At 55.1% G+C, this 27,670-nt stretch overlaps 10 protein-coding genes across 10 annotated transcripts in view; 5 read left to right on the forward strand and 5 right to left on the reverse strand.

Annotated features, from left to right (window-relative positions):
- Positions 1–909: 909 nt before the first annotated feature.
- On the reverse strand, positions 910–3,377 carry VDAG_01397 (sak1; the record flags this gene model as incomplete). Its single annotated transcript, XM_009650283.1, has 2 exons — positions 910–3,287; positions 3,368–3,377. The coding sequence occupies 2 exons, from the start codon at positions 3,375–3,377 to the stop codon at positions 910–912; spliced, it is 2,388 nt and encodes a 795-aa protein (XP_009648578.1).
- Positions 3,378–4,711: 1,334 nt separating this feature from the next.
- On the forward strand, positions 4,712–5,454 carry VDAG_01398 (yop-1; the record flags this gene model as incomplete). The annotated part of the gene is made up of 5 exons (XM_009650284.1): positions 4,712–4,762; positions 4,822–5,037; positions 5,100–5,125; positions 5,184–5,279; positions 5,331–5,454. The coding sequence occupies 5 exons, from the start codon at positions 4,712–4,714 to the stop codon at positions 5,452–5,454; spliced, it is 513 nt and encodes a 170-aa protein (XP_009648579.1).
- Positions 5,455–6,403: 949 nt separating this feature from the next.
- Positions 6,404–8,385, forward strand: VDAG_01399 (calcium influx-promoting protein ehs1; the record flags this gene model as incomplete). The annotated part of the gene is made up of 2 exons (XM_009650285.1): positions 6,404–7,658; positions 7,709–8,385. 2 exons carry the CDS (start codon positions 6,404–6,406, stop codon positions 8,383–8,385), a joined length of 1,932 nt encoding a protein of 643 aa, XP_009648580.1.
- Positions 8,386–8,730: 345 nt separating this feature from the next.
- Positions 8,731–9,486, reverse strand: VDAG_01400 (uncharacterized protein). The gene is made up of 2 exons (XM_009650286.1): positions 9,274–9,486; positions 8,731–9,214 (listed from the first exon to the last, which is right to left on the reverse strand). Exons 1-2 carry the CDS (start codon positions 9,355–9,357, stop codon positions 9,020–9,022), a joined length of 279 nt encoding a protein of 92 aa, XP_009648581.1. The 5' UTR covers positions 9,358–9,486; the 3' UTR covers positions 8,731–9,019.
- Positions 9,487–10,055: 569 nt separating this feature from the next.
- VDAG_01401 (uncharacterized protein) lies at positions 10,056–10,458 on the forward strand (the record flags this gene model as incomplete). Its single annotated transcript, XM_009650287.1, has 3 exons — positions 10,056–10,058; positions 10,171–10,306; positions 10,391–10,458. The coding sequence occupies 3 exons, from the start codon at positions 10,056–10,058 to the stop codon at positions 10,456–10,458; spliced, it is 207 nt and encodes a 68-aa protein (XP_009648582.1).
- Positions 10,459–10,951: 493 nt separating this feature from the next.
- Positions 10,952–12,280, reverse strand: VDAG_01402 (uncharacterized protein; the record flags this gene model as incomplete). Its single annotated transcript, XM_009650288.1, has 3 exons — positions 10,952–11,830; positions 11,890–12,110; positions 12,226–12,280. 3 exons carry the CDS (start codon positions 12,278–12,280, stop codon positions 10,952–10,954), a joined length of 1,155 nt encoding a protein of 384 aa, XP_009648583.1.
- A 1,978-nt stretch (positions 12,281–14,258) lies between these two features.
- On the reverse strand, positions 14,259–15,181 carry VDAG_01403 (uncharacterized protein; the record flags this gene model as incomplete). Its single annotated transcript, XM_009650289.1, has 3 exons — positions 14,259–14,404; positions 14,526–14,945; positions 15,013–15,181. The coding sequence occupies 3 exons, from the start codon at positions 15,179–15,181 to the stop codon at positions 14,259–14,261; spliced, it is 735 nt and encodes a 244-aa protein (XP_009648584.1).
- Positions 15,182–20,409: 5,228 nt separating this feature from the next.
- On the reverse strand, positions 20,410–21,087 carry VDAG_01404 (uncharacterized protein; the record flags this gene model as incomplete). The annotated part of the gene is made up of 1 exon (XM_009650290.1): positions 20,410–21,087. One exon carries the CDS (start codon positions 21,085–21,087, stop codon positions 20,410–20,412), a length of 678 nt encoding a protein of 225 aa, XP_009648585.1.
- Positions 21,088–22,063: 976 nt separating this feature from the next.
- On the forward strand, positions 22,064–26,542 carry VDAG_01405 (E3 ubiquitin-protein ligase SHPRH; the record flags this gene model as incomplete). Its single annotated transcript, XM_009650291.1, has 6 exons — positions 22,064–22,088; positions 22,154–24,053; positions 24,103–24,322; positions 24,376–25,219; positions 25,331–25,775; positions 25,826–26,542. 6 exons carry the CDS (start codon positions 22,064–22,066, stop codon positions 26,472–26,474), a joined length of 4,083 nt encoding a protein of 1,360 aa, XP_009648586.1. The 3' UTR covers positions 26,475–26,542.
- A 442-nt stretch (positions 26,543–26,984) lies between these two features.
- The window catches only part of VDAG_01406 (F-box protein pof6), a gene marked incomplete at both ends in the record, with an annotated part of 4,333 nt that continues 3,647 nt past the window's right edge, over positions 26,985–27,670 (forward strand). Inside the window, 2 exons of the mRNA XM_009650292.1 lie at positions 26,985–27,087; positions 27,137–27,657. Coding sequence (XP_009648587.1) covers positions 26,985–27,087; positions 27,137–27,657 — 624 coding nt within the window. The remainder of the gene's footprint in view (positions 27,088–27,136; positions 27,658–27,670) is intronic.

The following is a 27,670-nucleotide window of genomic DNA, read 5'->3' on the forward strand; positions in this document are numbered from 1 at the left end:
TGTGGGGGACGAAATCGGCGGCGGCTGACGGGCGTAGACGCTGCTAATGGCTTGCTGGTAGGCGGCTGGATGAAGCCGGAGGCCGGTAAACCGGAGCCTGGAGTCTGGAGCACTAACAAAAATTTCTCCAGCACCCCCAGTGTTCCCCAATGGGCAGCGCCCGAGGGTGACTCCGTCTCACGCTTGCAGCTGTCGCGGAGCATGTACAGATCTGCCGTTCTCGGAACCCGTCTGTCAGGTACAGGTACCTTGCATGTCTCAGGTCGTGGCAATCTGGGGCACGACCGCAGTTCAATCACATTTACGCCTTTCCCTGCTTGCATTGCTATGCTGCAATTGACAGATTCCATATTTTGACCATTCAGCCATGAAGCTCTCGTGCCTTGAGGCCCGTTCTTTTGTTGATGCGCCATGGTGGAGGAGTGTATGGGTACTCACAATCATGGAGGTAACCTGTTACCTTGATGGGTCAAAGGTCCCTATGACGGCGATCTCGACGACAAACCATGTTCCAGTTGCTTGTGGCAATAGCTCGATTCAACATTTGATCTCGTGTTATTCGAGTTGGTCTTCAGCCGTGATTCTCTAGCCAACCGGTTCTCAACCCTAACGAAACGAAACCATCGTACTGCACATCCAAGGCTGGAAACTGAAGCAAGAATTAAAATCATTAAATCGCCACCAAACCCCCATGAACGCCCCTTTCTTTCAGGCCTTTCAGCTCAAAGCCCAGATCCAGAAATCAAACCACCGCCCCATCGACGCCACATTGGTTCAGCAACCCAGGCTCCCCAATAACATGGCGCACCTGCCAAACCGCGAACCGCGAACCGCGAACCCCCTAAAGCGAAAAGTAACCCACCCCCCTTCCTCTTTCGTACATTCGTGCCGTCGTTACCACACGCGTCGTCATTGCTCGATGCCCTGCCCTGAAGACAGCAGGGCCTGGTCGACTTCGGTCTGTGAGAAGGTGTACTTGTCCATAGGGAACTCCTCGTCAGGCGTTCGAATCCCGATCCCGCTGTCATCAGGATTGCAGCCTCCACCGAGGCCCGCCGGATCTACCTGTGTCGTGCTGTTTGTGGATGGAAATGGTGCCCGGTCCGGTTGCGCGGAAGATAGGCTGGAGAAGTTGAACTCTTCACTGCCGCCGCTTTGGCGCGCAGTTTCGCCTTGTGCCTCATTGTTGGGGATCGGCGCGGCCGCTACATCCTCTGCCACGCGTGTTGTCTTGAGTTTCATAAAACCGCCTTGTTCCGCCAGGAACGAGATCATCTCGTCGATCCAGCACTTCGTGACCCACCAGGATCCAAAACTCTTGCCTTGAGCCATGGTTAGATCACGCATGACAGCTGTGCCGATCCGCTGGACACCATAGACAATGTCGGCGTGTCGCGCGTAAGGGAAGCGGCTTGCAAGAGACTTCAGAAAGTTCACCCATCGCTCGAGAACGTTCTGTCCGCTGGACTCTCCAGCGTTGTCATTGAGCTGTCGCTCTTTTCTTGAGGCAAGGTCACCGTAAACCGTCAAGCACTCAACTTCCCATGGAACGCTCTGTGGATCAAGCAGGTCCCTGATCTCGGAAACCACAAGGTTGACGAAGTCGTCCATTCCGCGAGTGGGGATTGATTCCGCCACCTTTCGGACGGGAACCATAGTGATCCAGTCCAGATACATCTGATCTCGATTGGCCGGGTTGGAAAGCATGTTGGCTGCAGCATGAGCTGTCAGGTTGACCTTGAGCGCGCGATCGAGCAGGGCTGCAAAGACTGTCGCAGGCGCTTCTTTGGCACGGATGACATGAAGTGGCTGTCCTTGGAAGGCTTCACGGATGTGGGGCACCAAACGCGTAGATATACTTCGTAATGTGTCCAGAACAGGTTTGGGAACAACCTGGAGTGTCAAGCCCGAGACAATCTGCATCATTCGCTGATACAATATGAAGTCACATTCTTCGATCCAAGGAGCGACGCTGGCATTACCCAGAAGCTTTTGCACGGGCATCGTGAGTGTGCCTTGAAATGATGTGTAGAGATGGAAAAATGTCTTTTCCTTGCAGTAGCGCACGCATTCGACAAGCGAAGTGCAATGGGAGCGATAGAGTGCCGAAAGACTCTTTGCAGCGTCAGGATCCGTTCCTTGCGGAAGGAATGGTTCGATCCGTGGTAGTGCAATGGCCTCTGACTGGTTGAACATGGCCTCCTCCAGCTCAGAAGGAAAGCTAAGCTCGAGTGAAGTTTTGCTGGTGGTCGTGTGGAGCTGGTCTGCAGAAGTGATACTTGGCATGCTGTAGAAGCTGTGGGATCGGGAGTGGCCTGATATAAGCGAAGCCGGGCTCTTTGTACGAGGCATAGAGTCGGATGGCGCTTGGCTGTCTTTGGCGAAGGTAGCAGATGCTGGCTTATTGGGAGCGATGCTATTGCTGCGGGAGAAGCTCGCGGCTGCCGGAGCAAGGGGAAGTGGTGCTTCTGGCTCACGGATTTCTGGTTGATCGTCGACAAGCGCGAAGTTAACGTAATGATACTTGGACTCGCCTCGAACGCCCAAACGCCTGGTCTTCAGTCCTGGGAACAAGACTCGAACAAGTTTGCCGAAACTCGCTGGGTTGAGAACTGTGATCCTTTCTGTCGCGCATCGCGACGCGTAGTTGGCGTAAACTCGACCGCGAGGAACTGATCCCTTGCCCTTCGAACAGACCGAATTGATCCACAACATGGCGAAAACCTGTCTTGTCCGTTCAGAGTTGGGGCCCCTCTCGTTTCCATGCAGCTCCTGCGCCACTTCTTGGAGCTTACGGTGCCTGTTGGCACCGAACAGATGGCGCATCTCAAGCTCGTTGTTGGCGCTTGACTTGGCAGACGTTGACTTTGCCATCCCCAAGGCACCGGCAAGCGAGTCACCCTCATCGTTGTCGTCGCGGTCAAGCATTTGACTGTCCTCCGTGAAGCTGTTGTTCATCATGCTGTCCATGGGTTGCGAGTGGCCGGAAAGCGACTGTCGGTGGAATGCCATTGCATGGTTGACCGGGGCATGCGTCGTGGGCTGCATCGTGTAGTCGCGAATGCCTTGCATTTGCGTTGCAGCCTGCATCATCATGCCGTCGGGAGAGATGCGTGGAGCTGGTGCGAGAGGTTTCGGATGCCTCTGATCGTTGTTGACCCACTGCGCTGAGTAGAGATCTTGCGCATCTGCGAGCCCCTGGTGGTCGAGTCCGGGTTGGGTTGTAGCTGAGGCTGTTGATCCTCTCGATTGTGGCCTCTTCTTCATATGAGGCTGGACAATTCCACCTGAAGGTGATCGAGTCAGTAAAAGTTGCTCGTAAACTGTGGGATCGCGTCTCTAAAGACCCGGCAGGCGACTGCCGTACCTTGATCCATGGTGGCCGAAATCGCCGGCTTGTGATGAAGCTATCGCTGCGACAATAACACGCGGCACAGGCAGCAGTCAATCGAGCAGACACTTTGAGCGACAAGACGAGACGGTGAAAAGCCCAGATGAAAGGTTGAAGCTATGGGACTCCGGTGCAGACGATGCTGTGGTGTGGTGAGTAGTGCGCTGCGCGCTCTGGCCGGCGTTTCTGGTCTGGTGGGAAGGTTTGGTGAAGAGGAAAAGCGATGTTTTGGCGTGGGCGTCGAGTTGTTGTTGTTGCTCGGTAACCAAGTCCGTGCCGCAATTGGCCAAGCGGGCGCTTTGCGGGTCTCAATCCTATGTGGCTGGGACACACGTGATGAGCCAACGACGTTACTGGACATTACCTTGGGACATGCATCAGAATAGGCACGCTGGAATCTAAAGGCCCACCAGCTAATTTTACAGATCGAGCGTCCTTCGTCACGATTCATGGCGCCCGGTCATATTGTCTGACTGATAAGTTTTAGTGATGTGCAAGCTTGTTTATGTTGTTCTACTTTTGTGACGAAGCCCGGGCCGCGGCCGGTGCCAGCAGAGCGGATTGCAGCTTAACCTTGTCCGATTCCTCCCTGCACCAGTTCATTCCTTGCTGCTGATGGCGTCCAGTTGTTAAGCGCAAGGTTTTTTGTCGAGTCCAGTGAGCCAAGACCTCATTAAAATGTACGACATTTGCAAATTTCGACATATGCAGGAGAAAGCCCCTGGGCGTTGTTGTTTACTCGCCTTACATCATGCGTGTTGTTGGGGTCTGTGGATCTCAGAGCAAGCGAGAATCAGCAAGCAAGCAGCCACCACACAGGGGGGTGGTTGGGTTGGGCTGGGCCACAGATCGAGTGGCTGGCTTGTCCACTTATCGGCCATCCTCTTCCCAGCAGTGATGATTGGCCCGGCTGCCGAAGTACCCGAGATCGTTAGGTGCCGCCCCGCCTCTATTCCCCCTCCCGAAGCTTGACGCAACCAGCAAGCTTGGGCCCGATTCCACATTTCAGCTGAACACGTCGTCATCCTGCCCTCTCCCTCGCTCGCCAGTCGTCACTGTCTGTCACCTGCCAAATTGCCCAACCCTGAGTTCGCCAGCCTTCCTGCATCTACCACTGCGACGCCCAGCTACTCCCCACCACCAGCTACATCCTCGCATCTCTTTCTCGCAGCATCTTTAAACAAAGCTCTTGATATTTCTGAACGTTGAAAAAGTCGGTCACTTCATGGCTGAGGAGCTTATCCCAGCCAACTTGAAACCACCTTGCTAACCCCCGCACAGCGCACAAAACCCCCTCCCACGACATCATCAATCGACAAAATGTCTGCCCAGGACCGTGTCCAGAACTACCTTGGTCAGCTCGACAGCGAGGTAACAACATCTAGAAACACTCCAGTGCCCCCTTGATATCTGACAGTTGTCCTGTGCAGCTTTCCAAGTACCCCATCCTGAACAACATTGAAAAGTCCACCAACGTTCCCAAGGCGTACGGTGCCATCGGCCTCGGCGCCCTGTACTTCTTCTTCATCATCTTCAACCTTGGCGGACAGCTTCTCACCAACCTCGCCGGTTTCGTCATCCCCTGCTACTACTCCATCGATGCGCTCTTCACGCACAACACCAATGATGACACCCAGTGGTTGACCGTAAGCTTTTCAACCCCGCACCCCGCTCCCTGATTGCGCAATACTGATTATCGGGCAAACAGTACTGGGTCGTGTTCTCCTTCTTCACGTAAGTTGATGCGCACTCCAAGCTGCGGCGAATCCGGACTAACCGTAATGCGCCACAGTATCGTCGAGAGCCTCGTCAACGTTGTCTACTGGTTCCCCTTCTACTTCGTCTTCAAGTTTGTGTTCCTCCTGTGGCTCTCCCTGCCCGTGTTCCGGTAAGTCTAGCCCACGAAAGAGATGCGCGTCCGTCACTGATTCAAATGCAGCGGCGCTGAGATCATCTTCCACTCCTTCATGGCCCCCATGCTCTCCAAGCACTTCACTGGAGGCAGCGCTTCTACTGCTTCCGGACTCCGTGCCAAGGCCCAGGGCCTCGACAAGTCCGACTAAACAACTTGCTCTCTCAAAGCCATGCACACACATCAACTTGGGCATCACCCTCCCGCCACGACGGCATTTTTCCTTTCCTAGATTTTGGCAGGTCACTGCGTCATGCAGGCTGGTTCATTACACGCAATTCGGCCAGGCAACGATACCATGAGGCGCCATGAACAGCATGGGGGTTATGAGACAATGGAAACATGAGAACGAGTCCAGTTCTTTGCGGACTGCGGTACAAGAAAACCACTAGGAGCCCTCGTTATCACCAAACACTGCACACTTGGTTTATGGTGCAACACCAACGTTGTTAGGATTATTCTATCATAGTTTGCTGTTAAAGCTAGAGATGAAAAAAAAAATGTGTCAGTGTCGCGAAGTGGTTGGGTTATTATTCTCGTATTTCAAACCCTGAACTTAAATCGAAACCAAGTTACAGCGCAAGTCCCGCCTCGCTCTCTCAATAGCCAGATAGCATTGTCTTCTCCTACGTAAAAGGTGCGTCTCCACAAGAGCTAGGACTGTGTCTATAGACATGCATCCCGAGATATGTGGCTTAGCCGTGGCTGCTGCGCCACACCGTCAGCAAGCCCCCCTGTCGATGCGTACGCAACACAATGTATGGGGTTGCCATTCAGCTGTTTGGACATGGAACGTGAAACTCCCTGATCTCGACAACCGTATTTCAAAAGACCCCTAATCCTCCGTACCACCAGCACAACGAACGCGACAGGTGCGCAGCTCTTGATCGAATCCGCCGCAGCCATCACCACTCCTAGGCATCCACCTCTCCGAACTGCGACCATGCTAATCGAACATCATCGAGTGTGCAACCACTGAGACCCGCGCCTCTGCATACAAACGATCTCCCCAGTACTCAATCGTGCTCTTCCAGTTGTGTTCGAAACGACCTGGACAACAAAAATACATAGCATTCGCCCCTGGAGGGCATAGCGCTACGATGCAATTCACACCTCTACAGTCCCGTCTTGTAGCATCGCTAGGCGCATCCGTCATGTTGTTGCTGTTATACTTTTTGCTCTTATCACCTGGCTTCGCCCAGGCGCAACAACTTGCCGATGCGCCAGGCTTCTTTCTTGACGAGCGATACACAAGCGAAGACGATCTTGTCGCACCACTGGATGATACCAGCAAGCTCGACATCACCTACAAAGCCGAGTTCCCCGCCTTCGATCGCAGTATTATTGGAAGGGCACCACCAGGGGTGACAGGCCTTCTGAACAATGTCAAGGAAAACCGAAATGTCAGACCCGGGACGACGCAACAGTTTGTCTTTGAGGCCAGTCGCATCTGGCCAGACGAAGTGGCGTCAAGGAGCACTGTAAAGACGAGGCACACGAGCAACCTAACGCTTGCCAACGGGCCGCCTGTCGTCGACGATGACACATCTACCGAGGATGAGGGCGCAAGTGAGGACCTGGGTCTTCGTCGACGACAAGAACGCATCAGGACGATCTACATATCGGCCACCACCTGCATCCAACCGCAGCGGAGTGGGAACAACACATCCATGGATCCGCCTCAGATCAGTCTATTCGTGTCAACTTCCCTCGATAACCAGCTCCCGGGCGCCGACAAGCCAATGGTGAACCAGACGTACAGGGCATTCGATGAGGGAGCGGTGATGCTCAAGCTCAACGCTACCGGTGATGTCTTCTTTGGCATCTCAGCTCCGACAAGCAATGAGGTTATGTTTGACGGCGAGTGGAACTTTGATGTAGCCGTCTCGACCGACGATTTCTATCATTCCTATGGCAATAACCAGGGGGGGCTTCTTTGGGTGGATAGCGACTCCAGCGCTGCTCTGCTCATTACACCCAACATGACGGACAGCACCGACGCGGTCCAAATCCAAAAGATCATGGATGAGGGGCCGCAGTATGTCATGTTTGTGGAGAACGAGGATGGATGGAAAACAAGAGGCGTGCGTCATTCCATGTGCGGCCTCTCCAACTATGCGCAGATGGCGGCGAAAGCGGGCGGATCCTTCGGCGACAAGGCCACGACGGTCATGACGACGAGGGGACCTGGAGGCCTTCCGAAGCAGCAGTTCTACTTCAATGGGTTAAACGCGAGCTCTTCGTACAATGGCTATCTCGTATGGACGGGTTCGGAGAGCCTCAAGCGACAGACACCGAATCGCGCGGGAGGCGGAGGTCGGGTCTTTCAGAGCACGCAGTTCGAGACCAAGTCAGGTATGATGTGCTTCACTGGCTACGGCTCTCATCTCACTAACGATTCAAAGGCGATAATTGCAAAATCATCACTGATCTTACATTTTGCAACGAGACTGAATATGCGGTCCCAGCGAATGACCAGCGGTTCGACATCGCCGAGCTAGCTCGGTTCTATGACGATTATGCCAGGAAGATGTATGGCTACTTCGAGAGGCAGCTCGCGCAGGTTGCCTGCGAAGCTCCATCACACCAATTGTACTCCCTAGCTCGCGATTGTAGGGATTGCGAGGTAGCCTACAAGAAGTGGCTTTGCTCCATTACGATCCCTCGTTGCGAGGACATCTCGAGCACCAACGAATTCTCGTTCGTCCGGAATCTCAACCAGTCGTTTCCAAACGGCACCAAGGTTTCTGAAGAGATGGTCGCGCAATTTCCAGAGGTGGCGCACCTCAAGTCAAGAAATGATCGCATTGACGAGGAGGTAGCACCAGGACCATACCGCGAGATTCTCCCCTGCGAGGATCTCTGCTACGATCTTGTTCGCAATTGCCCTTCGTCGCTGGGCTTCAAGTGTCCACGACCGAGGCAGCACGTGTTCAACTCGAGCTACCAGATCCGCGGCGAAGGGCTGACGTGCAACTATCCTGGCTCGGTGCACAACCCGTCGGGCTCATCAGCCCCCGCGGTGTCCTGGCTGACGCTGTCGTTGCTCATGTTTGTTGCTTTTGGACGGACATCGGCCTGATCTACCAGAGGTCAGAACTGTCATTGGGGGTTTAATGATACGGTGGCCGTACGTAATGAAGTCGACGGGAATGGAAACGAAGGATTGTTGGTCTATGCATGGCTCTGGCGTCTTGGGATACTCGTTTGCATAAGAGGTTGCCACTTCTGCGCAAACTTCGCATATACTTAGATAGATTTGACGGTTCAATGAGGCAAGGCATGATGCCTTGTTCTTGTGCAATATTGGGAAATCGCTTTTGTGAAGAACAAGGCACAGCCGACACGGCATGTAGCACTAATGATTTTGCTTCGACGCGAGAAGGAGGGCGCATTATGGGACGCTTCACAGTGTTAGCAAATTGGTGCATCCGTCCAACGAAGTGCAATGGTATATTCATTTATATCGTACACCCAGAGTCAGTACCCATTTGCTACTCATACACCCTTCCCTGCATATCGAGCTTAAGACGCCCGCCATAGACCACTCTTCGATGATGCATTCAATATAGAGTGCGCATCATCTTTGCCTAGCTTTGGAGGCTCCACTAGGGTTCCCTCTTGCCCGAAGATATTTGCATGCTACAATACGATGGTCGCCGAACTGCTCGAACCCTTGGTTCAAGCCTCCGAGCGGGAGTTGCGCATTGCCATCATCATTTCTTTTCCATCTGCTGTCCCTTTCTGAGCTCGTCTACTTGTGCCTCGAGGGTTTGGACCTCTTGCGTTCGCTCTGCCTTGATTTCATCCATCTCGAGTTTGGTCCACGCCAAGTAGGCGATTTGGTATGTCAGTGTCGCCATGAGGAGAACCTTCAGCGTCGGTCGCGTGAAAGTTTTGTAGAAGTTGGCCTGAGAGAGGATCATTAGTTGGCTGGGAGATGGAGGTGCGCGGAGGCAGGATCACATACCACAGCCGAAGGAGGCTTGTTGGCGGTCGCGTAGGATCTTGTCGCTGGTCTGAGGAGGATCCGGGAACAGCGCGCCCGCGCCATGGTCGTCACGGGCCTCATCAGTATGGTCGGGCTGTAGCGATGTATTGCGACGATGTAACGCGAATCCGTTGGTGGTGAAGACGGTATTTGGTCGTCTCACGGTGGTGATCGCCGTAGCTCAACAGTCATGGCGCCTCTCGGTCTCCATCGCCGCGCAAAGCCGATCTTTCAGGCTCGAGCTCTTGCCAGGTCCCTACATCAGCGCCTCAGAGAACCCTGGGAGCCTGTGGCGGTGCAAATCTCCCCCGCATTCCATGCATTTCCCGCGGATGAGTGGAGCCGTCGCGGTAGAGCCGCGCCTCTGGTGTCCAATCAGAAAGCAATCGCCCGGAAAGCACGTTCGAGGTACGACGGGGCGGCCGGACACGAACACATGTCCTCCCGAGCTGGAGCTCCCACCCCCCCCATCAGCCCTGTCGAACGAATTTCCCAGGGGAAAGTATCGCGCTGTCCATTTGCGCAACTGACCTCTCTCCACGACCACCTGTCCCTTTCGACGAAACGTTCGACTGACTTCTGCCACCACGTCGACGAAATCGGCTCTGCAACCTCCTGCACTGCATCACCGCGCCACCAGCTGGGGTACTTAAGGACAAAACAAAGTTCGCCAACTTGCAAACCCAGGCCTACCAACCCCTACTTTCATCCCTCCGATCCGAAACTACCTCCCTCTCCAGACCACGAACTCACATTCCACAATGGTGTGTACACTCCCAACTCGCCCTTGGCTTCGCATGTTACATCGCACCGAGTTTAGCGATTCAGAAGACGCATGCAGGGCATGGTGCTGACTTGGTTCCCCCCCTTAAATAGGCCCAAACACCGACCCAGCGCCGCGCAAACGCCAAGTTCGCGAAAGGCAACGAAGCCCGCATGGGCAAGTCCGAAGATCAGATGAAGGTCCGCCCCAAGGAGACTCCCAAATCCCCCATCTCTCCCATCTGGCTCGGTATGTGCCCCCAATTTTCATGGTCTACTCCCCTTCCTCCTCGCAAGCAAGCAGGTGGCTGACCCTGGGCTGTTCGCCACGCAGGTCTCCTCGCCTTCATTCTCATCGGCGGCCTGGTCTTCGACCCTGTTTCTCGCATGCTCGGTTTCTAGATGATGAACCGCCGAGGACGGCCTTGAGAAGAAGGACTGTGACGACTACAACAGCGGTGGCGAAGAGGGCCTCGGGCTGTAAAAGGGGGTCGTAGCTGCGCGTGGCGCGCGAAGCAAACGGGAGTTCTCACGAGGCGGCGGGCTATCAGGAGCAGGGTGCCGGAGGAGAACGCCAGCCGCCAGCCAGCAGGGACTGAACCGAATCCGCAACAAGAGGCCATACGGGCCTGGCTTCAGATCAGATTTGGTGTATCGATACCACGTATCCGGGATCAGGAGCACATTGGCGTACCATTACTTCACAGCAACAATTGATGAATTCATTTACAGATTTGTCCTGGTATGTTTCTGATGCGCTCCTCGCACAGTCGCTGCGACTATGAGCCCTTCCCTCTTGGTGTACAAACTTTTGGTGGTTTTCGAAATCCTAAACGCCGTGGCTGAGCAGTGGAAAGAACGAGCGAAACCGAGCATTGGGCTCGGAGGTTGAGGCTTAAGCACCGAGGCCGCGGCGCGGGCCGCCGCCGACGTCAAACTTCATGTGCATGCCCGCGTTGAACTGCTTCTCCAGGTCCTGGTTCACCTGAGATATGTCAGAGTTGGCTCGGCTGCCATGGGCCTGTGCCGCAGCGGCACCCTTCTTGCCTCCTCCGAGCAGTTTCAAGAACTTCTGCTGTCGCTGGGCGCCGCCGTCCAAGCCGCCGACGTTCCACTGCTCGCCCCCGACGGCACTGGCCTGGGGAGCGGGCTCATCGGCTGTCTTCTTGGCCTTCTTCTTCTTGTCTTTCTTGCTGGCGCTGACGTCCTCCTTGGCGGCCTCTTCGTCCTCGTCGACCTCGCGCTTCCGCTTTTGCTTCTTCTCCTTTTTGGAAACGACCTCCTTGTCGGACTCTGAGTCAGCCTCCACGGGGGGCTTGGATTTCTTGGCCTTCTTCTCCTTCTTGGACTTGACAGGCTCTCTCTCCGTCTCATCGGTGACCTCGGCGTCGTTCCTCTTCTTTGTCTTTTTCTTTTTCTCCTTGACGTCCTCTTCAACTGCAACATCTGCCTCGTCCGTGTCCGCGGCCTTGGCCTTCTTTTCTTTCTTTTTCTCCTTCTTGGCCTTTTTCTTCGTCGCAGTTTCAGTGTCGGCATCAGCCTCGAGCTCGGCCTTCGTGGGTTCTTTCGTGGGACCGCTCAAGCCTTCGCTCTCGGCGCGGAGCTGCGAGTTGGCGGACGCCATGACGGCGTCGACGGGGGCGCCGCCGTCCTCGTTGCCGGACGAGTCGCTGTCGGAATCAGAGTCAGAGTCGGATGAGGACGAAGAAGAAGAAGAAGAAGAGTCAGATGTCGTATCGTCAGAGTGATCGGTGATGCCCTTGGCGGATTGTTTCTATCTCAACGTGTCAGCGTCGACATGTTCACCATGCAAAGCCAAGGACCGCAACGCACCCCCTTCTTCTCAGTGACGGCTTCGTAGCGGGCGCGCATGGCCTGGGCTGTTTGGATCATCTCCCGGCCCTGGGCCTCGAGAGCGTCGGCCTGTTGCAGCATGTGCTTGCGGCGCTTCTCGTCCTTCTTTGACTCCGTGGCGGCGGCATCCTCCGTCTTGCCCGGGGCCCTCTTCGACTTGGTAGCGGAGCGCGCTTCCTCCTTGCGCTTGAGCTTCTTCTCTGCGAAGAAGAGAAGGTTAGCCTGGTGGGGGATTCAATTCTAAGGTTTGGGGGCTGCGTCGAGTTTGCGATTTGTCGCGCGCGCATGGTGTCGCATGATGGATCGGGTTCTTACCCTTGAGCTTCGCCCCGGCCTTGGCCTGCGCGGGGTCAATGCTTGCGTGGACCATTTTGCTCATATGAAATTCGAAATCCGGATTGAAGGACCAAAGTATGGATCTTCAATGTCCCTAGCTAGGCCAGCAGCGGAAGCTCGGTGTATGGTGGAGGGGATTGGGAAAAAAAGATTGGGAATCTGCCGGGCGGTGAGGCGTGGGTGGAGGAATTGGTGCTGATCGCCCTTGGCGGATAGGTGACGCGGGGCTGGGGTCCGGCGGGGTGTCGTGGTCTTGGCTGTCAAGCCAACAAGCGCAGGCGGGACGTCAGAGGGGGAATCGTAGTAGGATCGTCAAAGGTGGGACTACCCAGGTACCTAGGTAGGTAGTACCTACCCCCAACAACACCCTCCCCCCGCCTGTCAGTGATCCTGCGATCAGCGGTGACGGGAACCTCTACAGAGGCCTGCACAGATGCTCTCTGACAGGGACTCTCACTACGGGTCTCGCCCATCCGGAGACCCCTCTCGGAACCAAGGGCACATTCCCTAAGTCATCGAGATCAGAGCTTCTTCTCTTACGGGCAAGCTTCAAATGGGGGTGATCAGGCTCTCGATATTCATTCTTGCAGATTTCCAGGCTCCCAAGGCTGTCTGTCGCCTTTCCAGCTCAGAAGCTTCGGTGTGCCCTTGCATCACGGGAACTCACGTCCCCCCCCCCGGGCGCCTCGTCAAGGCCTACTCTATCGAGGGCGTCCTCCGACACCCGGACAGGCATCACGATCGCCCGCCATGGTTCTTGCATGGCGCCCATGCCCACCCCAACGTCTGCCTGTCGAACCAGGACCCAGCCAGTGAACCCTCGAAATCGCCTTGCTCATGCAAGCAGCGTGCAGTAGCGCGGGCCAATTTTCCAACCCCCCCCCCATCTGCTCCCAGCACCACCACCACTACCACCACTACCACCACCGCCCCCAAATTTGCATCCGTCGGGTTCGACACCCTGGCTGCTGGGCTGAACAGGTGGGTAGGTGTGTCCGGCTCGCTGGCTGGCTGCGCCCTGGGCGCCATGGGGGATTCCAATACCGATCCTTCTTACGCTACTACCTTATAGCAAGGCAAGGTACCTCAGGTAGGTAGGTAGGTAGGTAAGTACCTCTGCGTGCGGCAGCCCAGGCAGACACACAACCAGCTCGTTGCTGTCTGGAAGGTTGGAAGCAGGCGATACTACCCCCATTTACACAGTAACTGTGGCCACAACCGCATGGGAATCGTCCCGAAAGCCAGCTGAGACTACTCACGCCTTCCATTGGCTGCTGAGCTTGGCGCCTCTGTTGTTCCCAGGTGTGCTTTTGGTCACGGAGACGATTGACCTTTCGGCAGGATGGGAAAATCATCGGGGAATCTGTCGTGTCTGCCTGACAGATTCCAGACCGAGCCAACTTTCCTGTGGCTGCTGATACTTGACATCAGCGGCACATCCCGACCAGGGGGGTTCCATCACATAGTCTGAACGGCGAGACGATTAAGAGAATACCTCTTGTAGTAAGGCCAAGTAAAGCAGCCTATTGGGACAGTCATGGAGCGCGCCTGCCAATGAGGACGTTTGTTGCACGAGGACCCCAAGAAAAGACATCGTCGAATGAGTTACATTCGCTCTTACGCTAATCAGATGCTCCGAATCGTACACCAGACCGGACCAGACAGGGCGCCAAGTGACCCGTCCCGACTCTCCAGAGAGGGGAGAGAGTGGCATGTGTCATGTCCCCACGACCCTGGTGCCACTGCCGCTTCAGCTTCTACCCTGAACCACCAACCAGAACTTGTCATGTCATCCCGCTTATGGGCGTTCTAATTTTGAAAGAGAGTTTGAGACCAGGAAGAGGAGATTGTACAGTAGTCCATCCACACATACACACCATGATCGCCAAACATGAAATCCGCAATACTTGGGAAGAAAAGAAACGAAAAGAGAAAACAACATGGGCCATCCTGTGTCTGCTCCCGCCTGGCCCCTCTGACAAGCCCAGCTTCCCCGCCCCGTCAAACATGTCCTAAAATAGGCTCTGCCCATACGCTCCATACCCGCGAGAGGATATGCTGCTGCTGCCGGGAGAAGACGAACCATAGGCGTAGGGCTGCCCCGAGACACTGCTGTCCTGATAGCCCTGACCGCCATAATACGAGGGGCTCTGTCCACCTGTCGTTGAAGAAGCTATTGTTAGATACTGTTTTTGCTTCCAAGTGGTCGCCAACCTCGCGCGAGGCGTCTGGAACTGGTGGAGGGGAGGGGAGAGTAACGTTACGATGGGCGTACTAACTGTTCTGCCGCCTCTGCCACTGGCCCTGCTCCCCCGCCTGATGCTCGTAGTCGTAGTCGTAGTAGTACGGTGACTCCTCGGTGTAAATCATCTCCTCGCCGCCGCTGCTGCCGCCTGCGTGGCTCACCGCCTGGTGACGGTGGTGCTGATATCCTCCCCCTGACGAGTAGCCCGTTGCGTTGCTGTAGGAGCGTGCCGTTCGAGGGTCATCTGCTGCAAACGACTGTCCTCGATGGCTGCCGCGACGGCTCTCGTGTTCGCGACCTCTGGAGAAGATGTGGCGGAAGCTGGGGCCGCCCCATACCGGGCCTTCATCGTCATTGACCTGATCAGGATCGGCAATGTCGTATGTGAGGTGGGAGTTGATCTCGTTCTCGTACTCGCGCTCCGCAATCTCCTTCTTTTCTCTGGCGTTCTCTCCTATTTTCCCCATCGTGTTAGTCCACATGTGCTGCGAGGACGTTGGAAGAGAGGCGGGGCTCCTTACGAAATTTCCGCTGGGCAATGCGGTTCTGAATTCGTCTTCGCTCTTCTGGGTCGGTGACGTCTGTCCAGTCGTCCGTCTTGAGAGACTTGGACTTGGTCCTGGACTTTGTCGGTGTATGCTTCTTTGAGCTGGAACTCGACTCCGAGTGTCTGTGGGCTCTAGAAGACATGGTCGCTACCTCCTCAGGGGCTTGTAGAGGTATCGGAGATATAGTTCAGTCGCTCAAGTGCTGAGACTCTGTCAAGAATGGTTCCCAGGAGCAGCGTGTTTGGCAGTATAAAGGAGTTGGAGAGTGTTCGTCCGAGTTGCTTGCTTGAGGATCCAACAAGACCGTGCTTTCAGACTTGACGTCTAGCTTTTATAGAACACACTCTAGATGCTATGAGCAAAGGTTGATGGACCGGGACTGGGGGCGGAAACATATGCTGCAGAGACTGGTCCTGTCGGCAAGTGGTTCTAGAAAGCCTCGACTACACGTAGGGCAGACTTTCGGAAGAAATTGAAGCGTGCAATATTGCGCAGGTTTTACACACGAGGGTGTAGATGTGGCAGTTGTATGCATGGCGGCATCCCTCTCTGGCCAAGGGATATCGAACACACCATGCCTGGTCGGGCGATCTCTGTGTGGGTCAAATGCCAGGAGACAACATGGCTCGAGGTCATCAGTAACCGGTAAGAGAATGTGGATGAAGAAACGCCGGCGAGCCCAATCCAGATATTCAAGGCTGAAGAGGAGGGGGGTGGGCAGAGAAGGCGCCTCGGCAGGTGGAATAAACGGGCTGCTCCCGCGAGGTTACTAGGGTACAACGGCGGCGGGCAGAAGGCCGGACGAGAAGACAGGAGAACTCTCTGTACTAGCGAGCTAGTTGAGTCTGCCGCTTTTTCGAGGCTTGGCAAGAATCTGTTAAACCAGCATGTCTGTGTTGAATCCGGGTTGTGGGAAGCGGGGTGTTGCTCGCGCGCGCCACAAGGGTGATGGTCCAGGATCCCCTGGGGTTGACCCCTGATACTCAAATCGGCGAGGTCATGGTGGCTTTCTTGGGCAGAGTGAAATACGCTGCCCACCAAGGTCTGCTGTCAAGGGAAATCCGCTCGAGTATACGAGATACGACTGTCCATATGAGGCAAACGAGCAAGGCTGTTTACAGGTGTCAGCCTGCTCTGCTCTTCGTGACGAATCATACTTCAGCCCATGTGGTCGTGATGGTGTCTTGGGATGATCCATGAGCTATTCGCACTACATCACACTAGAGCAGTATAGAAGACAGCCCGGGGGTTGCTCAGCCTTGACCCGGAGAACTGGGGGTGGGTATGATGCAGATGTGTCCACTGTAATCAGTCATGATTGCATCAATAGGGACACCGAAAACCACAGACACTGCCCAGATTACCAATGCAAGCGAGCAGCAGCTGAAGAGCGACACGTCGAAACTTTGACGTACCACGAGCTTGTCGGCCGTCACTAAGATTCTAGCTAAAGTGGGCAGAGCAGTACGTAAGAGTACTACGTTTTCTCGAGTGTGTCACGGAGCTGCTTAGTCGTTGACTGACGCTCGCTCGACTCTTTTCACCGCCGTGACTTCTGGCTGTGTACCCTTGAACCGGGTAGGCGTGGATCTGTCACTGTAAGTCCAATCAGGCAACTGTGCCATCAGGACCCGTTGTGCAGTGAATTAGAGCTTTGACCTGCAGGACTCATCAGCCCTAAGCGCGAATATTGAGACTGCCGATCCTTATTCGGGGTACTTGCAGTGGCATTGCCCAAGCTCCCTTCTGGTAAAGTTGGGACGAAGAAATGAGCACTCAGTTCGTGGAGTAACGTGGGTGACACAGTACATGTGCCTTTCAGCCTCTCCCGAAGTCACGGGCTTACCTTCGGACCAGGCTCTGCAGCCATGCTAAGTGCTGCGGCTAGCTTCAGGCTCCATCATCATGTCAAACATTTCCGGAATATCAGTGTTCGAGGAACTGCCAAGTATCGACGCAACCAATATGGCATGTCGAGGATGACATTGTATGGTGTGTAGACGATTGCCCGTGACGTTTGGACAGTGTGATTTCTCAGTCACTCAGAAGCCAGTCTGCCAATTCCCGGGGGGTAGGAGAGCCTTGCCGATAGGTATGCAGGGCGAGCAATGGCAGGTAATTTGACCATCAATAATAAATGCTGCTTAGAGCAAAACGGGGCAAAGGCGCGCGCTGGTGTTGGGGGCCATTTCTGTGTGGGTCGGATGGCTCGAAGGTTTGCCATGGAGGGCTGCCATGCCCATCAAGCTGCTTTGCTTGCACCTGCAGACACACTGCGCCATTACTCGGCCGAGTTCGCTACTATGGACGCGCCGTAAGCGAGGCACCTCACTTCGACACCACCTTGACTTGATCGACTGATGGCAACACGCGCTCATGGTTCTGGCGAGGAGGGGTTCGTGGTCCGGGCCGCCATGGTTGGCAGAGTTCCGGGAAGACACTCCCTGGAAGGCAGGAGCAGGGTATGCATGGGCTTGGTCCCACTTGTCCATCCATCGTGGACAAGCTACGGCCTTGCAGCAAAAAGACGAAGCGGTGTGTTGAACAACGGAGATGTTTCGAAGCATGATCGGTAAACAAACCTCGAGACTAGGTCGTCTCAAGGTTAGCCCAGGCTGACTTAATGAAAGGTAACGGAAGCAAGCGGCAGTGCCGGGATCAGCGCGCTCCAGCCCTGAAGCTGCGGTCGATCTCTTTGGGTCGGCCCCAAGGGACACTGGTGGGTGACAGCCTTGTCATCGATGTCGTCCACCATCGCTTCTGTTTGCTGCGCAAGCATCGGAAAGCCGGGCTATGTCGTCGACCTTGATGTTCGGTTGAGTGTCACGGTTGCCTACTGACCGATCTCAGATGGTTGTGTGAAGTAATCTGATGAAGTTGCCTTAAGGTGTGTGAAACCTGGGAAGTCTGCCTTGGCAAGTGTGGGTTGCCAGGATGCTCTGCTCGCCTCGGGGGGTACCTTACCTGAAGCTTATTGAAGCTGGCTTGCGATTGGGCAGTTGATTTTGCCGGCTGATCATCGGATCCTACGTCACAGTACCTGAGAACCTGAGAACCTGATGCAAGTGCCTATAGTTCGCCAGCAAGGTGGGGGATGTATCGCTTGCGCCAAGTTCATATTCCATAGGCACCATTTTAGGGATGTCGGACGAACGGCCGCTCACCTGGGGGTTGGATAAGGTGTTCTTGATGCCTTGGTACCTACCAAGATAAGGTAGGTAGGTAGGCAACCACTTTCCCACGGCTTCTGTGCAAGACAGCCCGTCATACCCCCTTCCCAATAGCCGCCATACCCACCACCTGCTCTCCTCGCCAGGCATCTACTTGTCTGTTTTCGGCGATCCCGCTTTGATCTCGTGTCCCCTGGGCCCTGAGTGGTCGACATCCGAAATCGTGCTCCAGGAGATCTTGGTGTGCCTCTATGAAGTTCACCAGCAGGAATATCCGTCGAATCAACTTTGTTGTTTCCAGCGAAATCGCCTCAAGGGCGTGACATGCCTTCGCTCAGGACTTGCAGCAACGTCACAAGACAGCGAAGGAGGGTTGTCCTTACGGATCGGAGCCATTCAGTATCTGATCAGAGACAAGGCAAGGCTCTCGACACCTAGATTCGACCAGTGCAAACGCCCAAGAACCCCAAGCTCATTCTTCTGGCCATTCCAACGCCCAGGCTGATGCCGCCAGTGGATGGATGACACCCAACGCCTACCAATGTAGCCAGGATGGACTGTGGTTCACAACAGCATGGCTCCCGCTGCAGCCGCTGTCACAGCAGGCTGCAGGAGGCAGTCAGCCACCACGCGACCCTGCTTACCCCTGGCGCTGGCCCTCATCCTCCGGAGCTCTACCAGATGGACGGGCCTTAGTCAAGCTGACCGATACACACATCACACACGCTCGTGGCGCCGCAAGGCCCTTCTTCGTGCCTTCTCGTCGTTGGTTTAAGCTTTAAAGTGTTACACAATCGGCCCGTTAGCAAAGAAAGGCCCGAAGATGGAGGTTTTGATCGTCTTCTGGTAGGATCAAACGTCCCATACGCACAGGAGAGGCTTGTGAGATACCGGCGGCGTCGGCCCCACTCAGCGACACCACTGCGCCGGGGCCGGAGTTGACGTTCGTTCTCGGCTCTCTGCCTGACATCCAATCGAGCTATACAACGAGTCAAGTCCTAGAATCCAAGGTCCAAGGCTACAACAACCACGCAATCCTCCATGCTCGCCTCGCATGGATGCCCGTCACCCTCTCATTTCGAACTGCTGCGCTTGCCAATGCAAGGTCTCGCTTGCCCGGTCTGGCCACAGCCCGTAAGCAACTTCAATGTTTGTCCGACGCGCCTGCCGAGGCCTATGTATTGTCATTATGGCACCTGATTGGTGACAGAGCGCAGCAACTCGTTCCTGTACCCTGGCTACCTCGTTTGTGACGTGCCTCGAAGCTTCCTGACGGTCAAAGAGGGTGTTGCCAGTTCTGGGCACCGTCCGTGTGACTCTCCGCGGAAGCCTGCTCCCGGAAATGCCGGAGCCTAAGGTGTTGCGCCTTGTTGGCTTAGCGAGAGGCGAGGCATTTGATCTCGGGCACTGGATTTAGAGCGCGTTGAAGGATCGCAAACGTGGCAACAGCCGGCGGCTTGAACATCCGGCCCCCTAATCGACCCCACCTTCTTGTTGAGATTGGAGGGCAGTCTATGGGACTGAAGGGTTCAGCTCTGACATCTCATGCATCAGGCGTAGGTATCATGTCAGAAGATGGACCAAACAAAGGTCCAGGACTGAAGTGGCCTCGGGGCTTCCGTATCTGTTGAATCATAGTCGCAGGTGAAAGACGCAAGCTGCTGCTCGCAACCAGGGAATGGACCCATTCACAAGCTTAGTCTTCGACATTGACCGTGTTACCCGTCGGGAGATTCTTGAGATACCCATCACAGAGTATTGGTTTGGGGGCTGTTGTGGAAAGCCTGTGTGACCAATGTTCGCCATAGCTAAGCTCGGGATTGACCAAGAGGACACCAAAGGGGCTCCCGATGAAGGAAGCCTGGAGCAACATAGCCCTGCCACATAACACACTTCTGTCGATCCAATAATACCGAAATCCTCTTTCTCAAGGTAAGAATACACAGAACCTGATTCTTGTTGGGTTAAGAGCCAGGATGGTGAATGCTGGCATAGCAAGACCTACAGTATAGGTTCTGATCGGGTACTTGTTACAGGGAGGAAGACAGATAAGCTCCTACACGCCAGCCTCCCGCAGTCAGTGATCAAGTCAGTGGTGGATTCGAGACAGCAGAGATGTTCAAGGTGATATGCCGGTGACCCCAGGCCTGGTATTTTACATAGTGACAAGGTTATGGTACAGTCCATCTCTACACACGGCTCAACCCCTTCGGCTGGCCTCAATCTCCGCCTTGCGCTGGGCGATGCGCTTCTTGTAACGGACCTCGGTCCTCCTCCTCTCACCACCATCCACCTTGATACCTTGTCTATGCTCCCACATGCCCTCGACGACCTGCACCTTTGCGCCGTCACCGGCCTTCAGGGGTAGCGCATAGGGGCCCGTGATGGCACTGGCGCCGCGCACCTGGTACCCTCGAACGCGCTCGTCCGGGCCCTGTACGGCGCCGTCCGCCTTCTGGCCCGCCGGGACGTTGATGACCCACTTTCTGTCTTGTGCCTCGGTGGTCGCGACCTGGAGATACGCCTCGCCATTCTCAACGTGCTTGAAGTCTCCGCCGGGGCCGAGGGCGCCCTGCCTGTAGCGCTCGAGCCAGGCGAGGAGGTAGCGGCGGGTGCGTGGCGGCTCGATGCCCAGTTCCTTCATCTGCGTCGAGTCGGAGGTGAAGAGGGAGTTCCACGTGGGAAACTTCTCGGCGTATTGGCTGAGGCCGCGGCCGAGGACCTTCAGGAGCGTCGGGACGTCGGGGACGAGAGGGACAGGCTGGGGAATTGCCGGCGTTGCTCGTTTAGAGGCCCATCGTAGTTGGCAGGTGTTGACTGTGGAAACCCGCGGAGCAATTGCGCTCAGGGGCGGGATTCGAAGCTGAGGAGCCTTCATCGTGGATCTGATGTCGCGTGGATAGGTCAGATATGCGTCCAGGGAGACTGGCGGTTGAGTGTCAGCAGATGAACCGCAGAGGGCGCACCAGCTCGCTTTGGCTGCTGAATTTGCTCCTGAAGTAAGGTAATTTGCGATGAAATGCCGCGAAAGGGTGGTCGAGGAAGGCGGAGCGGAGGTGGATTATGATCGTAACGCCTGTCAAGCTGAGGATACCTTCAACCTCTGGGAATTTGCAGATCGGATTGAAAAGTTGAATTATGTAAGCAGCACGGGACTGAGAGAACCCGCTTTCCGAACCAAGTGCAGACGACCAGGGAACGCGCTTGGTTCGCGCCCAGCTTCTCGGTCGGTCAGTTCGGTGAAGTGACCCACCTAGTGACGCCACTACAGGAGCCAGATGTTGTATTTGCGCCTCGGCGCGTTGGTGACAGATGTTATCGATAAGAGAAGGCAGCCAACAGCCTCGTAGCTGCCTTGTGAAGGAAGAATGAAGAACGACTTTTCATGCCATTCACCTCATCCTTCTAGTCAAGTGATATAGAAAGGGGTCCTCCGCCGACAAAAGTTAACGAAACGGTCCCGTAACATGTCTAGTGTTGACGCGTCCCCTGTCTCTACGGCTGTGCGCACACACACCCCCACGACGCTGTGATGCCAGCTTCAAAGTCAAACGTCCGACTTCCCAAGCCGTTTCCTTTGGTTGACCTGAATGGTAATTTGATACAGTCTGCCAATTCAGTTAGATTGAATGTTGATGCCTGATTTGTAGATGAAATCCCTTCCGCTTTGATTGAGGCCTTGGTGGCCCTTGCCACTTCCGACGGCAATGACGCCTTACATGAACCGGCCTCGAAACGAGCAAAGCTGTCTCGTGACAACCCATTTCCAGCCTATCTCATCACACGGCAAACACTTTCCATATGTAGGCGGGCTGCGGAGACCCTGGATCTACAGGAGCCAGCAATTCGAAATGATGTCGGCAGCCACCTGCAGCTATCGTACGTGAGCAGCCAGTGGTCCTCAAAGCAACTGAAGCTGTCGGTGCCATCCGCTGGAATCACAGGCCGAGCCGCTCTCGCCCTACGCCCTGATTCTGTCAGTCATGCGTTGGAAGCGTGCATAAACATCCACAGCAAAGAATCAAAAGTTGATGAGGGCGCACTCTGGACAACTGTCAGCCTTCGGATCGAACGACAGGGTAAAAATGTACTGATCGTGTTCGATCTCGAGCTATACTGGAACGCGACCTTCTCTCCCTTCCGACTGCGTACGCCTCGTCAACGGGAAATCAGTCAGATGGTTCTATCAACGTTTTTCAACGATGAGGAGACAACAACAACGACAACCCAGGCCGCAGAAACGACGTGGACACCCTTGGATTTCTACGAAGCTGCCTTCGTTCCTCCAGTGACAGATGGATCTGCGTTGGCTATCGAAGTACCAGGTCTTAACGCGTCACTCTACCCCTACCAGAAGAGGACTTTGAAATGGCTACTGCATCGTGAGGGCATGCGTTGGGTGCCTCCTTCCGACGGGTCAGCAGCGGGCTTGAAGAGCGTAGAGGACCCTGTGACTTTGCAACCCGCCCGCAGTTTTGGGGAGATTGCAAGCTCCGGCAACGTGCAGTGGTATCTCAGTCATTTGTACCATGCAATAAGTCCCGAGCCCTCAGCCTTCTTGAGCGCCGAGAAGGAGGTTAGAGGGGGTATCCTTTCAGAGGAGATGGGTCTCGGTAAGACTCTCGAAATCATTGGATTGATTCTGCTCCACAGGCGTCCACCCGCGGACGAGGATTCGTACCTCAATGTCAACAACGAGAGACTCCTCAAGAGCGGAGCTACGCTGATTGTTTGCCCCGAGTCTCTGAGACAGCAGTGGATGGATGAGCTCGAACGCCATGCCCCCCATCTGCTCGTCAGCTACTATCCTGGTCGAGCTCAATTTCGTAACCAATCTGAAGAGGAGGTGTTCCGAAACATGGCGGCTCACGATGTCATTGTTACTACCTACAGGACGCTTACCGCCGAAATCCACTACGCAACCAAACCACCAGAGAGATCGAGGCGAAGAGAACGCGAATACGAGCGCCCCAAATCGCCCCTCACTCAGATCTCGTGGTGGAGGGTGTGTCTTGACGAGGCGCAGATGATCGAGACAGGCGTTAGCGCGGCTGCCCTGGTGGCACGCGTCTTGCATCGCGTTAACGCATGGGGAGTGACAGGTACACCTGTGAAGAAAGATGTGCAAGACCTGTTAGGTCTTTTACTCTTCCTACGATTCGAGCCTTATTGCTCATCTCCTCAAGTTTGGAAAGCGTTGACCAAGAATCACAAGCCGCTGTTTCATGATCTCTTCCATGACATTGCGATACGGCACACGAAGAAACTCGTCAGAGACGAACTGGAACTCCCGGCTCAAAAGCGATTCGTCATTACGCTGCCCTTTACCGCCGTTGAAGAACAGCATTATCAATCAATCTTTGCCGAGATGGCCGAGGTGTGCAATGTCGATCTGGATGGAAATCCTATGCTGGCCGACTGGGATCCCAAGAGCTATGAGGAAGCCATGAGGACTTATCTGAATCGCTTGAGACAGGCAGCGCTGCATCCCGAAGTCGGCGTTCAGAACCGCCGCGCTTTGGGCCACAGAGCAGGTCCCCTCCGCACCGTTGACGAAGTGTTGACTGCCATGATTGAGCAGAGTGACGCTTCGATTCGAACCGAACAACGAGCGTACTTCACCGCTAGACTCAACCATGGTCAACTGCTCGAAAACGGTCCTCTCGTCAAGGAAGCTTTGGCGATCTGGAACCAAACGAGGCGTGAAGTTGAAGAAGTGGTTGGGAGGTGCCGGCAGGAGCTCGATGCTGCGATGAACGCTGCTAAACGGACCAACTCTGAGAATGGGGCCGCGCCCAACACGAATGGCACTCCTGATGAAGATGTTATAGAAGGACTGGACGAGTACGTCTTAGACCTGGTCGAGCGCAGTACACAGCTGACGACAATTTAGGTACCAAGCTAGCCCTGAGGTCGGCGAGGCTCTCATGCGTCTTCGATCAGCTTTGGAGGTCCAGCACCGAGCCATATTCTTCTGCGCAAATGCGCGTTTTCAGATCAAGTCCAACCCGGACTTTACTGAGCCTGACTCTGCCGAGTTCTCTGCACTGCAGAAGTTGGAAGAAGAAGGCTACGAAACGGCAAAAGGTGTACGACGAGAGATTTTGTCAGAGGTAAGGCAATATGGAATTCAATTTCTGGCAGGCACACTGATACCTTTGAATAGAACCACAAGAAGGCCACGAAAGCAATGCGGAAGCTAGGGAATGATGCTGCGTCGCAGAACTTCGTTACAATCCCAGAGCTGATCCCGAACCCAGTCAAGGGTTTGGAAAGCGCCGCAGTGGTGGAAAAGGTCGAGGAACTTTATGGCTTCTTGAACTTGCAAGCAAATCTCATCGACGAATGGAGAGAAGTGATCGTTGGTCTTCTCTTGCAACCTCTTGTGGACGAAGAAAACGAAACAGAAACAACAGGCGACGAGCTTGTCAATTCCACGGCAATACAAGAGCAACTGATGGTTCATGTTCAAGTGCTTCGAGCCACCATAGCGGATCGACAAGATGCCATCTCTGGCCTCCAGAATCTGCTTGTCAAGCACGAGACTCAAACAACAAAGGCACTGGCCATGGACGGCGAGGGTCCTGCACCAAAGACATTGATTGAGCTGCTTGACGTGCGAAACAAAGTCAAACCATCACTAGAGAAGCATGGGTGTCTGCGCGGCGCGATTGGCGAACTACGTGCTCTCGCCGCTAGGCTCCCGCCGCATGAGCCTGGGAAGGAAAGCAGAGCAAACATGGAGCATGCAGTGGTGAACAGGCAGATCAAGGATATTCAGGCCCAGATACAAGCCCAGACGAAAGCTTCTCAACGTCTGGAACGGGAATGCGACGAGTTCACCAACGCCATGAACCTTCGACTGGACTACTATCGTCAACTGCAGGCCATATCCGACAGCGTTGATGTTTATGAAGGGCCAAAGACGCAAGACGTCTTGACGAAATGGGCAAATGCTGCAGAGACTGCTCACCGCAAGCTCTCATCCGCAGAAGCGAAGCACCGATATCGTAAGTCAGCTCCTTGTACGGTTAGCTCACAGCGACGGTCTTTACGCTAGTATCCCTCGTATCCCTACCTTTATTCTGGATTTACATACACTGACACAATTATCTATATAGTTGTCAGCCTCCGAGACGGCGGAGCATCAAAAGCCAATGAGCCGAAGATGTGCATCATTTGTCAAACAGACTTCACAATCGGGGTTCTCACTGTTTGTGGTCATCAATTCTGCAAGCATTGCCTCATGCTCTGGTTCAAAGCGCACCACAACTGTCCCATGTGCAAACGAAAGCTCAAGATCACCGATCTCCACACCATTACACTTAAGCCAAGAGAATTGACTCTCCATACCGAAGATGTTACAATGTCCACACCAGGAAAGAAACGCAGCACAGCCCGCAACAAATCAGCCATTTACTCGGAATTTGGCGCGGACAAGCTGGCCCAGATCAGAGACGTTGACTTGGAAGGCCCACCCTTGACCACAAAGGTTGATTCCATTGTTCGACACCTGCTCTGGCTCCGAGAATCTGATCCTGGGGCCAAATCCATTGTTTTCTCCCAGTAAGAGTTGAGGCCCACCCCTCTTGGCACAGTCACTGACCACGCAAAAGATATCGAGACTTCCTACAAGTCATAGGGTCCGCACTGTCTCGATCTCGGATCGGCTACACGTCGATCGACAAGCCCAATGGGGTCCAGCGTTTCAAAGAAGATGCGGGCATGGAATGCTTCCTGCTTCATGGACGGGCCCAGTCAAGCGGCCTTAATCTCGTGAACGCCAGCCACGTCTTCCTATGCGAGCCGCTACTGAACACAGCGATAGAATTACAGGCCATTGCTCGTGTGGATCGGATAGGTCAACAGCACGAAACAACGGTCTGGCTGTACCTCGTCGAAGGCACCGTGGAAGAGTCCATTTACAATCTTTCGGTCAAGAGACGCCTCCAGCATCTGAGCTCCGTCACCAAGGGAAAATCCAAAGAAACCACCCCCGACGTGTTGGAACCGACGCTCGAAGCTGCGAACACCTTCGAGATGGAAAATGCAAGTCTCTCGAAACTGATGAGCAAAGACCGAAGTGCCGGGGAGGCGGTTGATAAGGAAGACCTCTGGGAATGTCTATTTGGACACGTCGCAAGAGCGGCAAACTCGGAGTCGCGAGAAGAGCGAAGAGAGAACCCGGCAGTCATGAATCTCCTGGCGGCCGAGGCAGCCGAGTCGCGGCGGATGGTGGAGAACGCCAGCCAGCTCGAAACATGAGTTCGTAGTACCTACATATCAAGATACCCCTTAGTTTGGTTGCAACAGAGAGTTCGGGTTCAAGGCGGACGTCTTCCGATATGGGAGCTTTCAATTTTGCGGTAGTGTCTTGCAGTGACATTTCAAGCACACGTTGCTTTTGGAAATCAAGGATTATCCTTTCAGGGGGAGTGGTCAAGGTGGTTCAGGGTCGTAGCTGATGTTAACCTTGGAGGCTGGTCGCCAGCCGGCATCAGCCGGTGTGGGGTGTTCCCCGCAACGCCATTGCTCGACAGCTCGCGCTGTGACGTTCTGGGCTGGGCTTCGAGTTCGTATCGTTCCTGTCCAAGCACCTTCATAGTGCTGACCTGCATCCAACATCCCCAACGTGTCGCCAATTAGGAGGCAACCTCCCTGAAAACAAGTCCTAAGCTCCGGACATGGCATAGTCCGAGGACCACCTGATTTCCTTCCATCATACGCAGCGCCTCGATTCCACAACCACCTGCGGCTGGCCGCCGTCCAACAGCAATGTACAAGGCCAAGGGCAGGGGGGGTCCCCCTCAGCGGACCAGCATCCTCAGTGCCTTGAAGGCGACGGAGATGCTGGGTTCCAAGCCGACCCTCCCCGCGGGTTAGGAGCCCCGACCTTCCGATCCGAGAGGGACTCGCACTGACGACAGCAGAGATTCTCGTCGCCATTCTCGACTACCTCCCCGTTTCCGACCTCATGCGCGTTGCGCGGTGCTCCTGGCGCATGCAGGAGATGGTCTACGACGACACACGATGGGTGGCCCGGTTGAAAAGCATGGGGTGCTGGGACGAGGCCGAGGCGAGGCAGCACTTCGAAAACGCCATGAGGAAGAGGCGCGAAGCCGCAGAACAGGCCAAGGCCGCGGCGAGACGACCTGGAGCGGGACCAAACGACGCGAACGCGCGACCTGCGGGGGACATGACGATATTCGACGCATCGGTGGAGGAGGACCGCCAGAAACGAATGTTCGAGCTGGACGGGTTCGAGAAGTTGTCGCTGGCGCCCCCGCAGCCGGCGAGTGACCCGTTCAAGGACCCACAGGCGCTGCTGGACGTGATCAAGAACTCGAGGAGCATAAGAGGGCATGCGCGGCAGAATATGGCAAGATCTACGGCGCTCTGGGGCCGTTCTTACCAGGACCTGGCGAGGGCGAGGAGTCACACGGACCCGGTCGTCTTCCAGG

Source organism: Verticillium dahliae, genomic scaffold, assembly GCF_000150675.1.
Source record: "Verticillium dahliae VdLs.17 supercont1.2 genomic scaffold, whole genome shotgun sequence".
Classification (NCBI taxonomy): Eukaryota; Fungi; Ascomycota; class Sordariomycetes; order Glomerellales; family Plectosphaerellaceae; genus Verticillium; species Verticillium dahliae.

Bases quoted from the DNA above. Each gene is read 5' to 3' on its own strand.
- VDAG_01400 (XM_009650286.1), bottom strand. From the start codon at position 9,357: ATGGCGCGGGCGCGCTGTTCCCGGATCCTCCTCAGACCAGCGACAAGA. The intron at 9,215-9,273 runs GTATGTGATCCT...ATCCTCTCTCAG, and splicing joins ACAAGCCTCCTTCGGCTGTG to GCCAACTTCTACAAAACTTT.